The sequence below is a fragment of the Lactuca serriola genome, chromosome 5, assembly GCF_051521515.1.
Source record: "Lactuca serriola cultivar US96UC23 chromosome 5, Lser_US96UC23_V15, whole genome shotgun sequence".
NCBI lineage: Eukaryota > Viridiplantae > Streptophyta > Magnoliopsida > Asterales > Asteraceae > Lactuca > Lactuca serriola.
This window is the reverse complement of record NC_136412.1, coordinates 314362708-314375992: the sequence shown is the minus strand read 5'-3', so window position 1 is coordinate 314375992 and position 13285 is coordinate 314362708. Positions and strand designations below refer to the sequence as shown.

The window sequence follows — 13285 nt, the reverse complement described above, 5'->3', positions numbered from 1 at the left end:
GTATTTGTATGTATATTATAAAAAGGCAAAAATAAAAACATATTTATTTAGATCGGGGACTTTCGAGTTTTCAGACTAGATTTCGCATACCGATTAATCATAGCTGCAAAAATAAGGTCGTATTTTATGTCTTAAAGTCACTACAGACGAACCTACATGACCATAAAAACTAAAAAGTATCTGGATTTGAATATAAATCAAATTACTCACAACATCAAACACATCTATTATCAAGTCACCACACAATGTAGTTGCTTAAGAAAACAAAAGTTAAACCGTTAAAGACTATTCATTTAAAATGTTTATTTAAGTTATATGGTAGATTAAACAATATATATTACAAAAGATAACAAGTATTAAATTTGATGAAAGAGGGTTCAAATGGTTGCTCTTTTTGTTAATTTAAATGAAAAAGGAAGAAAACCAAGCTTGAAAAAGCAAGGCAAAGAAAGAAGGAATGGTTGGTTTCCATTGCGCCTTTCTTTTTCTTGTTTCTCTCTGCTAAGCATCTTTTCTTTCCTTCACTTTTTTGGGTTCTTTTCTTAGTCTCCCAATCTCTCAAACACTTGCCACTTTACCTTGTAAAAAATAAAATCTCTGGGTTCTATACCTCCACCATTTCTTTATAATCTTCAGGTGGAAACACTTGTTCAATTCTGAATTTTAGTAAGTTTTTCTCTTTCTGACATTATTATCCTTATTTTTTTTTGTATGATCAGAAAGTTTATTTGCTTTTCAAGTCTTGAGCTTTTCATCCCCTCTCTTTTGCAGGAATTCGGTTTTCGAGAAATTTCAAGCAATTGGACCTCCAATTTCCTTGAATTGTGGAAAGATTGCATTCTGTTCAATTATTAAGCTTTTGTTCTTGAGTTTCTTGAAACTCCATACCATAAAGCCTTATTTTTTTTTTAATCTCTTTCTTGTTCTTTTTTTTGGTTTCGTGAATCCATGGGACTTTGTCATGGAAAACCCAATCAAACCCTCGAAACCCAACTCGAAAACTCCAATTTCCCGAATGAAATCGAACCAACAACACAAAATTCCCAAACAGGGAAATCATCATTCCCTTACTACAGTCCAAGTCCCTTCCATAACAGTAACGCCTTCAAGAATTCACCTGCAAATTCGAATTCAAGTGTGAGTTCGACACCTCTTCGCATATTCAAACGCCCTTTCCCACCTCCATCACCTGCAAAGCATATTCGATCGTTGCTTGCAAGGCGACATGGGTCTGTTAAGCCTAACGAGGCCTCGATTCCTGAAGGGAATGAATTCGAAGTTGGATTGGATAAAAATTTCGGGTATTCCAAGCAGTTATTAAGCCATTATGAGCTTGGAGAAGAAGTGGGTAGAGGGCATTTTGGGTATACCTGTACTGCTAAAGGAAAGAAAGGGAGTATGAAGGGCCATGATGTTGCCGTTAAAGTTATCCCCAAATCCAAGGTTTGATTTTCATCCACCATTGTTTATGCTTTATATATAAAACCTTCATCATCTTCATCACCTAGTTTTCTTATGTTAACATGATAAAATAGTTGAATTGCTAAAATTACGTGGATGTGGTAAAAATTTTGAAGGGTTATATGCAAGAAATAGCAACCTACTTTCTTTTCATTTGTTTATAATAGCATTTTCATTCAAATACTAAACAACTTTCATTGCTTTAATTGATCTAATTTGGTAGATTTTTCAAAGTAAATGTCTTAATACATTTTTTTATAGAAAAAGATGAAAGTAGGATGCTATTTCTTGTGTTTAAGTCAATTTTAAACACTTTTGAGTTTTGAGCTCCTCACTAATTTCCGTGGACCCTTCACTACCTTTGAGCTCCTCACTAATTTCTATTTCTAAAAGCACATAGTGTAGTTGACTTATGAGGTCAAAATGATTATGTTTTGACTTTGTAGTTGATTTAAATACTTTAATTGTGGGACAATCACCTTTAACTTTATGAAAAAGCTACTAAAACAATCTTTGGTGTTTAATATGTCAAGAAATTAGGGTTAAAGCATTCAATCTAAAGGTACTAGATTCCAAATAGTGAAAATTTGTGTGTGTGTGTGTTTATTTATTATTATTTTTATTCTTATTGAATGATTGATGTTTATGCAGATGACCACAGTAATTGCTATTGAAGATGCAAGGAGAGAAGTGAAAATATTAAAGGCTCTAACAGGGCATGACAATCTAGTTCAATTTTATGATGCTTATGAGGATGAAGACAATGTCTATATAGTTATGGAGTAAGTGTCCATTGAATTCTCCCTATTTTATATAAACCTTTCACTGCATCAATAGTTTTATAAATATCTTCTTTTTCTATTATATATTTGCAAAGAGATTTGAACACACAAAGATGCTTTTGGTGCTCATGATTTCCCGATGTTGTCATTATTAGAGGGTATTTGAGACATTTGATCAATAACAATCACTTCTATTTTCTGCTTTTGTAGGTTATGTAAAGGAGGTGAACTATTAGACAGGATACTTGCAAGGTATTCATAAAATTCAATCTTATAAATTTTGGAGAGTTTGTAAGCTGATTATTATTTGTAATTGTGTTTTTAGGGGTGGAAAATATTCAGAAGAAGATGCAAAGGCTGTTATGGTCCAGATTTTAAGAGTCACAGCCTATTGTCATCTTCAAGGTGTTGTTCATCGTGACCTCAAGCCAGAGGTAAAAAAAGAAAAAAAAAAAAAAACTTTTCATAATCTTTCGTTCTTTTGTATGTGTTAACTTTTATAGTCATTTATTTCAATATTTAGCTTCTACTATAGTACAATATATACTAAATGATCTTTTTATTTGACTTCTGTGTGTTCAATAAAGTATTCTTTTGCCTTTAAAAAAAGGCAAAACTTTCTAGTTTAGATTGTAATATTTTTTGGAAAGTGTCCAATCCAACTTTACCAAATTGACCTTTAGCAACCATTAGTCCATTACACGATATTTGTGAAGTTGATTGTGTTCCACAGGTTTACTTAATTTTGTTTTGTCAAAGGCTATTTTAAGTATTTGATTATTAGTCAAAAGACTTTAATTTGACTATGTGTCATATGCATTTTTTGGGGGACAAATACAGTTTTTTTGTAGTGTAAAATGCAGAATAACACAACATACTTTCACCATTATATCAATTTAGCCACTGAACTATCATTTTTTACGATTAATTCAACAACAATTTAGTGGCTAAATCGATTAAAGCTAATGTTCATGAGCTAATTCGATAAAATGGCGAAAGTAAATTCCACTTTTTTTATACTTTGAATTTATAATTTGTTACTTATATTTCTTTTGTGTCACTTCAGAATTTTCTATTTACATCAAAGGACGAACATTCCCTCCTTAAAGCCATTGACTTTGGACTCTCTGACTACGTAAAGCCAGGTATCTTATCATTATCATTACATGATTATCATTATCATTATCATTATTATTATTATTGTTATCATATAATGATAATTATTTATGTGCAGATGAGAGGTTGAATGATATTGTTGGAAGTGCATATTATGTAGCACCTGAAGTTCTGCATAGATCATATGGGACTGAAGCTGATATGTGGAGTATTGGTGTTATTGCATATATTCTTCTATGTGGAAGTCGACCCTTCTGGGCCCGCACAGAGTCCGGAATCTTCCGGGCTGTTCTTAAGGCGGACCCCAACTTTGAGGAAGCTCCATGGCCCTCTTTATCATCTGATGCAGTTGACTTTGTCAAAAGGCTTTTAAACAAAGATTATCGCAAGAGACTTACAGCTTCACAAGCCCTAAGTAACGCTTTCACTAAATAAATAAATATATACATATATATCTCAAATACCCTTTTACTATATCATATATATATATATATATATATATATATATATATATATATATATATATTAAAACGAATCTTGTGATTAGGTCATCCATGGCTTGCGAATTATCATGATGTGAGAATACCTTTAGACATGATCATCTTCAAGACTGTAAAAGCGTATATATGTTCGTCTCCTCTTAGAAGAGCTGCTTTAGGGGTATGTAATATGTTTTCCTTTTTTTTTTTTTTTTCTTTTCTCATTGGATAAATGATGTTTAAAAATATTTATTATGCCACGTGGCAGGCTGTTGCAAAGACACTGACAATTACCGAGCTAGGTTATCTTCGTGACCAATTTATGTCACTAGGGCCAAACAAAAACGGATTCATATCCATGCAGAATTTCAAATCGGTTAGTTTTTTTTTTCTTGGGTCAAATGAAAGTTTATATTTTGTTGTGTCGTTCTAAACTTTATAACATTCTGAAGGCTTTGATGAAGAATTGCACGGATGCTGTAAAGGACTCCCGCGTGCTAGATTTTGTCCATATGGTAATTTCCTCAAATACCCTTTTAGTGGTTGAGATAAATAATCTAGTAGAAAGAATCCTGATAAAAGAGCTAAATAGAAAATATTATCTTTTGTTTTACAACAGGTGAGTTCTCTTCAATATAAAAAATTTGATTTTGAAGAATTTGGAGCAGCAGCCATTAGCATTCATCAGCTAGAAGCAATGGAAAATTGGGAGCAACTTGCTCGTCGTGCCTATGACCTTTTTGAGAAAGATGGCAACCGCCCTATCATGATTGAAGAACTTGCCTCGGTACACCCCCTACCCTACTTTTTGCTATTCAAGATTCTGTAAAAAAGTTATTCTTTTAGCAACCCCTGAGCAGATCAGCAGATCATGTACACAGTGGTCTGCTAGGTGGCTGACATAAAAGCGAACGGCCCACAAGGCACCCAATCCACTTTTGTGGGATATATTATATAATATATATTTATATATTATGTATTAAAGATTAAAGATTATAACATATAGATATATTGTTGATGTAAAAATGCAGGAACTTGGGCTTAGCCCATCGATACCGGTTCATGTGGTTCTTCAGGATTGGATAAGACATGCGGATGGGAAGCTTAGTTTCTTGGGGTTCATAAGGCTTCTACATGGAGCTTCATCTCGTGCATTCCAAAAGGCATGAGTTTATGTCAAAATAACAATACATCATATTATGCCATTACAAAAATGGCTCGAGGATATAAAAGTCTTTCAAGAAATAGAAACAAGGAAACACGTACGTATGTTAAGTTATGCCAAACAAAGTCTCGTATTGTTTGTTAAAATCTAGAGAATTGTACAGAGGTAGGAGGTCTCACTTCTCAGTGTGTTTAGTGTAGAAGTAATGGTTGAGTGAGTTTTGTGCCGATTTTATGTCAACTTTTTTTTTTTCTTTCTTTTTTCGTTAGGTTGCTTGTGTTTAAGATGGCTTCTTGTTGTGTACTAAACACTTTTATATATGTTATCTTAATAATGGTCGAAATGACTTCTTTGGGGCATGTTTGTTTCCTTGTACATAATTGTTATATGGAGCATGATTGGATAAGCTTTTTTATCTCTTGGTATTTACGTCTTTTGCATAGTCTTTTGCATATACGATAATCAATAGTAATTTTATTCTATTTTTTTTGGTTCAATGAAAATTTACATTTTGTCTTATTGATATCAGTTTATGTACAAGTTCAATGTATGTTAAATACAATATTATTACTTGTACTCTCTTGCATAGCAACCATATCTAAGTGATCATGATTAAAGTACAAGCTATTTGGATTTTTTTTTATTTCTTAGTTTAAGTACATATAAATAGACTTGATTGATATTTTCTTAAGTCGTTATTGCATAAATATTTCCATTGTTTCTCATCCCATTCTTTTCGTTTGTAAGGTGAAAAACACTATTACTCTTTACTCGGATCCATACCTGGTCCCACAACATCTCGAGTTGTTGTTTTCAACTCTTTCTTTCTACACATGGGTATGTTATACGCACCCACTCAATAATTATAGAACACTAACTCAACTAAAACATGGGTAAGGACCCCACAAGAAGGTATAATGCAAAGAATTCATTAGGCTTTAGTTGGCAAAAAGAATTAATTTGATTCTAAAAAGTGAACCCCACGTGTCCCCATCATAAGAAAGAACAAATGCCTTCTTATTTTATGATGGAAATATTACTAGTTTGATGGTTGCTTAATTAATAAAACTATCCAATTATTGATTAAATGTTCAATAAGAACAAAATACAAATACTAACGGACCAAAAATCACGATTCTGAATTGATTTCGGGTCGGTTGCTAACAAACAAAAAATAAAGAAAAATCATGTATATTATATATTAAAACAAAGAACAAAATACAAATTCACTTTACTATTTATGCTAAACTTGGTATTCAACTCCAATTAACTATTTTCTTTTCTCAATATATAGTTTAGGGATCTCTGGTACCATGTTTGCAACTTTATTGATGAGATCAATGTTTTAATGAAGAGATATTGGATCAAAAGTGCTAATTATTCGATTATGTAGCCAACCACTTTATAGTAATCTAAGTGAATATCAAAGTCTTGATATTGATGGAAGATAGTATAATCTTTGGCTATTTGATTTTGTATTTTATATTTCTTTTCAAAATTAATTATATTCTTATTGAGCGGTTTCAACGCATTAGACAAATTCTTTTTTAGAAAAAGACTTACTCAACATATCCCATATTATGCTCTTAAATCAATACATTTTGTCTCGATAACACTAACTTGAATCTTTAAACTTTGACTGATAGACACAGATCCAAAAAACACCGGACTTAAACCGTCAACATTTGACTAGATACATTGTTTCAACAATACATGGTACTGTTTAGGGATGAGCGTAGGCGGGTACCCGCCTCATTTGGCGAGAACCGAAACCGGAACCGGAACCGGCGGTTCCTAGAAAGTTAGAACTGGAACCGGAACCGCTCTAGACAGTTCTTAAATGTTTGGAACCAGTCCCGGAACCGGCGGTTCTGGTTCCGGGAGCGGATAACCCGGTCGCATTAATTTTATTAACTTTTTTCGACAAAACCGCAATTTAGTTCGATCCAAATCAAATCAATTTGGACCAAAGACGGACAAAATCGGACCAATATATTCTAAACTGGTCTAAGTAACACACACACACACACACACACACATATATATATATATATATATATATATATATATATATATATATATATATATAAACCGGTTCCGGCGGGTACCCAGCGGATAGCGGTTCCGAAAAAACGAGAACCGGAACCGGTTAAGGCGGTTCCATAACTTTAGGAACCAGAACCGGAACTACTTAAGGCAGTTCCAGTTCCAAAACCGGCAGTTCCGAGGCGGTTCCGGTTCTAAAAGCGGGTACCCGGTTCCGATTGATATCATATAAGTTGATGTATTACCTATCGGGAGAAAAATAAGTATGCCACCTAACAACCGATTGATATCAACCAAATAACATCATATAACAAACAACAACAAGAATATATCTACAAGAGCGACAATATATGTTAATAGAAACAACACATCAAATCGAAAACAAATGAAGATAAGCATATAACGCGGTTTCATTATGGATGGAGTAGTAACAAATGAAGATAAGCATATAACATGGCTTCATTATTGATGTGGTAGTAACACCCACAAGAAGAAATAAAAGCCGATATTATTGGTACAAACAAAAATTACAAAGTGTTAGCTTATAACCGATGCTTCTAACTCATAAAAATTTCTTGAGATAAAACGACTAAATGTACAGAGGAAAACAATTAATAAACTTGACCAAGATGTTGTTTGTTTTTTCATATAAAATAGATATGCAGGCTTTGGACCATATCTACATACATCTGTAGTAGAAGAGATAGATCAAATATCTAAAGTCTGCAAAAAAAGACTGTTTGTTTTTTAAAGATTGCATTCTGCTAAAATAAACAAAATGATAAACTATATATTTTATCTTTGGTTAATATTTTTTCAATAGCAGGTCTAGAACTAAACACCACATGGTTCACTATTTAAGTGAAACCGTTAGAAAATGAAAAAAAAAATATTAGTTGGGGGTCTAGGTCGGACCATATTAACATGATAGAAAATATAAAAAACAAAAAATGAAAAAGTATTACTTTTGTATGCTCTTTTAGTTGCAGTCTTTCTAATTCACATGATAAAATTTTATACTTGGTCGTTATGTCAACGAACTTAAATCAACTCTTATATGTTAATGTTGATCATTATCTTCTTCTACTTTTATATATCATTCATTTAAAAAAAACTTGAATAAAAACATTTTTATTTTAATTTCTGAAACAAATGACAATTAACAAACCAACAATTAACTAACACAATTCTAAGAGGGTGTTTGACTTAGCTTTTTAGAAGTCAAAAGTCCTTTTAGGAAAAGATAGAAAGCAAAAGATATTTGACAAATGCATTTTAGAAGCTACTTTTGGATTTGGGTACAAGGAAAAATGAACTTTTTGGAAAAGTCAGGAAAACCTGACTTTTTGTGACTTTTCCAAAAAGGATTTTTGCCCCCTGAAAAGCCAAGCCAAACACCCCTAAAACTTGGAAGTTGAAATGTGAATCAAAGGCTTGAAATTTGGAAGTGAATTCAAATAAAGTTATAAACAAAAACCAAAAAGATGAAAAATGAATTTTGAAATTGTCAAATACATTAAGAAAATACCCCCTTAAATCAAATAATAAAGCTCTTGGAAGTTGTAACTTGGAAAACAATAAACAATTGTCATTTATCAAATACATTAACAAAATTGTCAATCTCGTTGAATCGGTAAAAAATTCAAATAATAATGAACATTGAAAATGATTAATTGAATGTAATTAAACAAAGTTACAAAGACCTTAAATCAAAGACAAAAGTAATACAATTTTGAAGTGAGAATCGTACAAACATGCTCAAGTGTGAGTCTGGTCGGTCGGTCTGTGGTGTCGTAGTAAAAAGGCGGGCAGGCGAGCGACGAGAGTCGGCTGGTTGAGGGCATAGATAGCGCCAAGGGCATCGATCACATTCACAACGACCTTTACAATTGTTTTAATTTTTGATGACTTTTTTTTTCCTTTTCTGTTTAATTAAAAAAATTTAATGAGTCATTGTTTTTTTTGGCTTACTACATAGAGATTGAGTATTTGATTGCGTATTGAAATATAAATTTTAGGCTTCTAAATTTTTTTTGTTCCTTCTAAATACTACATAGTTCACTCAAAATTTGTAAAGTGGGTCATATTTTTTTTGGTAAATAAATCTCTATATTATGTGAAAAATTAGGTGGGGCTTCATCAAACATAAACTCGTTATTGTATTTTCTATAATAAAATTATTTTTTGAACTTAGAACTTTTATGATTTTATTATAATCGGTTAACAAAACTAAAATGGCTAAAATGGCATATTTGGACAATAATAAAACAATTACAATCTTCATAAAAATTACTACCAAACATGTTCTTGGAAATCAAATTATGATTTACAATTTATTAAGGTGACAATATTAAAAGATATTTAAAAAAAACTAAAACAATCGCTTTAAGCTAGGTTTATTTGAAAGACAAGTTTATGTTTTAAGTTTGCGTAATCATATACTACTTTGTTTATTGGTAGTTAATGTAATGTTTTTCCACTTTGTTGGCCACATTAAAGAAGCATACTAAATAAATTAACGTAGCTATTTGTCAAGGGTGCTTTTTAGGCTAGAAGATTCTGGTCAACATTTACGTTAATAAGAGGACGTGCAACATTTTAAGGTCTGCGGTATTCTTAAAGATAAGCAGACTGCGAAGTCTAATGTGTACGCGTGGTCTACACGACGCGGAGAAAAAAGATCAAGAAGATCTATAGACAAAAAACAAACGTCACCTAAACCCATTTATGCAATCTTGTTAATGTATGATACTTGTACAAGTCATCCGATCAATCTCTAAATAAATCCAAGTATGTTACTTAGAAGTTGCATACTTGTATCCTACAACTTTTCGTATACATACGTGATATTTGATATATTGGGGCTTCAAGCCCATATTAGACAATTTGTTGTACAAAACTTTGAAGTCGTATATCTATACGTCACATGCTATGTTACTTATTGAGTTTAACCTCTCTAGATTTCCTTATAGACAAATACAAGTAGATATTTATTTTAACATATGATGTGTAATGGATAGTCTATAAGATATACTTGAAAATCATTCTATTTAATAATGGTGCCAAAAGCTTTGATAAGTGCATCGGGCTTATACTTGAAATACAAATTTAGTTTTACATTTACAATTCCTAACAAACCAAACTGACTATCTACACCACTAGACCTGATCAGCAATAACATAAGTTAGATAAGTAAAGACGTCGAACACATAAGGAACAAAAGTCTACTAATATATTAATATAATCTTATTATTCAATCTCAAAAGAAAACATATAATGGGAATTAAATAGTGTCACTAGCATTATCATACAAATTATTAAACAAACATAACAACCACGTCTAACTATATAGATAACATAATCTGAAGGTACTCATACTTGTATTTAATCCATCTTAGTTCAATTAATTAATATCATTTAAATGATATTGGTAAATTATCCATTGATTCTTAAATTGATTTAATCAGATGGTCAAGTCACTAATCTTATGATTCTAAGTTGTCTATCAGCAAAGATAGCTCCATAGACTCAATCTATTCAATCATATTATGTAATGACTCAATATGTATGATTAGTCCCAAGGTTAGTGGCAACTTCTCAGATCTGTTTACGCCTCAACTGATCAAATTTTGATCTCCCAGTTGTTATAACTAAATAGTTGATTCAAGATACATAATCTGAACCTAATGTTTAGATCTTGCACTCACTTACATAAACATAACAAAACCTACATTAATACACATGGTTTTTTAATTGAGCATTAACATAATAAATTAAATAACTCTTAATACCAAATATCAATTAATCATTAAAACTAGGGTTTCACAAAGAGTAAATAATCATAAAGGGTTTAGGGCATGTTCGGCAAAAGTAGATGTTAGCTGAAAGCGGTTAGCGGGTAGCTGGTAGCGGATAGCATGTAGTAGGTAGCTGGTAGCGGGAAGCGGGAAGCTGTAGCTTTTATTTGTTATATGAGTGTTTGGCAAAAATAGTTGGAAACTTTTGAAATATATAAAATTACATAAAAGGATAGTTGATTAAAACTAAATAAATATATAAATATATTTTTAAGGGTAATTATGGAAATTGATTTCAAAAGCTCATTAGCGTTTTGTTAAACGCTACATAAAGTAGCTTTTAGATTTGGAGTGTTTTGTTTAAACTAAAAGCTAAACACTTGTACTGCCAAACGAAGCTTTTTGTTTAACTAAAGCGTTTTGTCAAAAGCTAAAAGCTAGAAGCTCTCAAACGCTTCCAAAAGCTCTGTGCCAAACACGCCCTTAATCTGAAATCTTAAAAATAACATGCAAGCAATCAATAAGCTAACTAATTACAGATAGAAAAGTAAACAAACTAATAACCTTATGATTCTTCCTTCGATCTTTGGATTTTTGCTTCCATATCATCCACCCGATTGTTATAGCCCTTAGACCCTAAAAATGGCCTTCTCTGGACGTTTCCTTCAGAATTCTTCTTATTTTATGATGTGTTTATGCTTTGGATGATTTTGAGACTATATTTATAGTTTCTTAGAATTGACTTAAATCGCGGTGAGAAATACTAAAATCGGAAAATATATTCAGAATCTTCTGAATTCCTTCCATGCCTAACTCCAACCGACTTCCTTGTTCAATACTTAACAAAATTATGTCCAAAATGACCATTTTCAGCTACTAAATCACCAACATGTCATTTTCAGCTACAAAATATAAATACAAACCAATTAAACACCTTATGTTCGTAAAAATACCAAAAATGACCATTTTCAGCTACTAAATCACCAACATCAAAATATCTCACACTTGGATTTTGTTTGTCCTTAAGCAAACTATATATAACTCAAGTCAAATTTGAAATTTTCATTACATAAGATAACCCTATTCGAAACCCACCAATTTTATTAAGTTTCAATGCACATATTTGTGTCTAAATCCTAATAACTTTTCTAACTTTAAATACTCACAATCTTCATAAATGCTCCCCACTTAGTATGAACAATACGAACTTTTGCATCCCTTAAAATATACCCTTATTAAAAACTCCTTAACCTCAAGGTATTTTTTTCAAGTTCCCATATTTTAGATATTATCTCGTAGTAATGTTTCTATATAGGATACCACTTTCCACATTTCTTTGATACATAACTCTCTCCTTGATATAACTTTATTGCATATAGTACCAAATTTACTAACTTTAGCTTGTGACTTCCTATGGGAGATTTTTGAGTACATGTTATTGCTCCTCCCAAAAGGCACTAAAAGAAGTCCATGACTTTCAATACAATCTATGTAATGATAATTTTACCCGATGGTCCTTTACCAAATGGCTCATGGTCACTAGACATTAAATTTCCTTAAGGGTTTACTATCTCAAATTGTAAAGGCCACAGACTAACATCTCCCCTTGAGCTCAACTAGAAAACTTGACATCAACCTTTATTAGTTAAAATATATTTTTGAATTGTAACGGCCACATATTTCACATATTTCATATTTGGAACTTAATTTCCTTCATTTTTATCCTAATTGTGAAACTTGACATCAACCTTTATTGGTTAAAATATATTTTTAGGTAGGGGTATATTTCAGCAAACAATGCACAAATATATTACCCTCATACAACACAAGTTCACATTTTGTTTCATGATTTCACTAAAACTATAAATTCACATATATACTATAACATATCCATTAAAAGATATATGTGAGTGCCCTCAATGTTTAAAAAAAGGCTCTATAATGCCCTTAATGAAGATAAATCATGACGCCACTACATACCACCACTCAACATGAAATTTGTTTGAATTTGAGTCATAAACGTTATGTATGCTTGTCACATACTGAGTATTCCATACATATCGCATGCCTATGTGATGTCCCTAGGAACCCTACATAACCCTTATACCAACCTTCCCACAGATACATGCTAATTGGTTTCATCATGCCATAGGCTCATCATGGAAGAAAAAATAGCTCCAAATTAATTGTATTGAGCTTGTAGTTACCTTCATTATCAAGCCATATGTAACGTACAATTTTCACAACCAAAAATTTTTATTTTTATTTAAGTAAATCTTCCCATTATAAATCCGTTATGGAGAAAACCATTTATTTGAAATACAATTATAAAAATCAGGATAATATTAAAGCGTGAAATCTTCATTGTTATTGATGAATGTGTACAGTCACTCCTTCGCCTTCCCATGACGACTGATGATACCTGAAACAATAAGCAAC

The 13285-nt window shown here is 31.7% G+C and overlaps 1 protein-coding gene across 1 annotated transcript; it reads left to right on the top strand.

Moving 5' to 3' along the window:
* The first annotated feature begins 433 nt into the window (after nucleotides 1–433).
* Nucleotides 434–5362, top strand: LOC145054997 (CDPK-related kinase 7-like). Its single transcript, XM_079003279.1, has 12 exons — nucleotides 434–666; nucleotides 772–1443; nucleotides 2113–2243; nucleotides 2454–2495; nucleotides 2569–2677; nucleotides 3310–3388; nucleotides 3478–3774; nucleotides 3907–4019; nucleotides 4107–4214; nucleotides 4291–4353; nucleotides 4458–4625; nucleotides 4870–5362. Exons 2-12 carry the CDS (start codon nucleotides 949–951, stop codon nucleotides 5005–5007), a joined length of 1743 nt encoding a protein of 580 aa, XP_078859405.1. The 5' UTR covers nucleotides 434–666; nucleotides 772–948; the 3' UTR covers nucleotides 5008–5362.
* Nucleotides 5363–13285: the final 7923 nt, after the last annotated feature.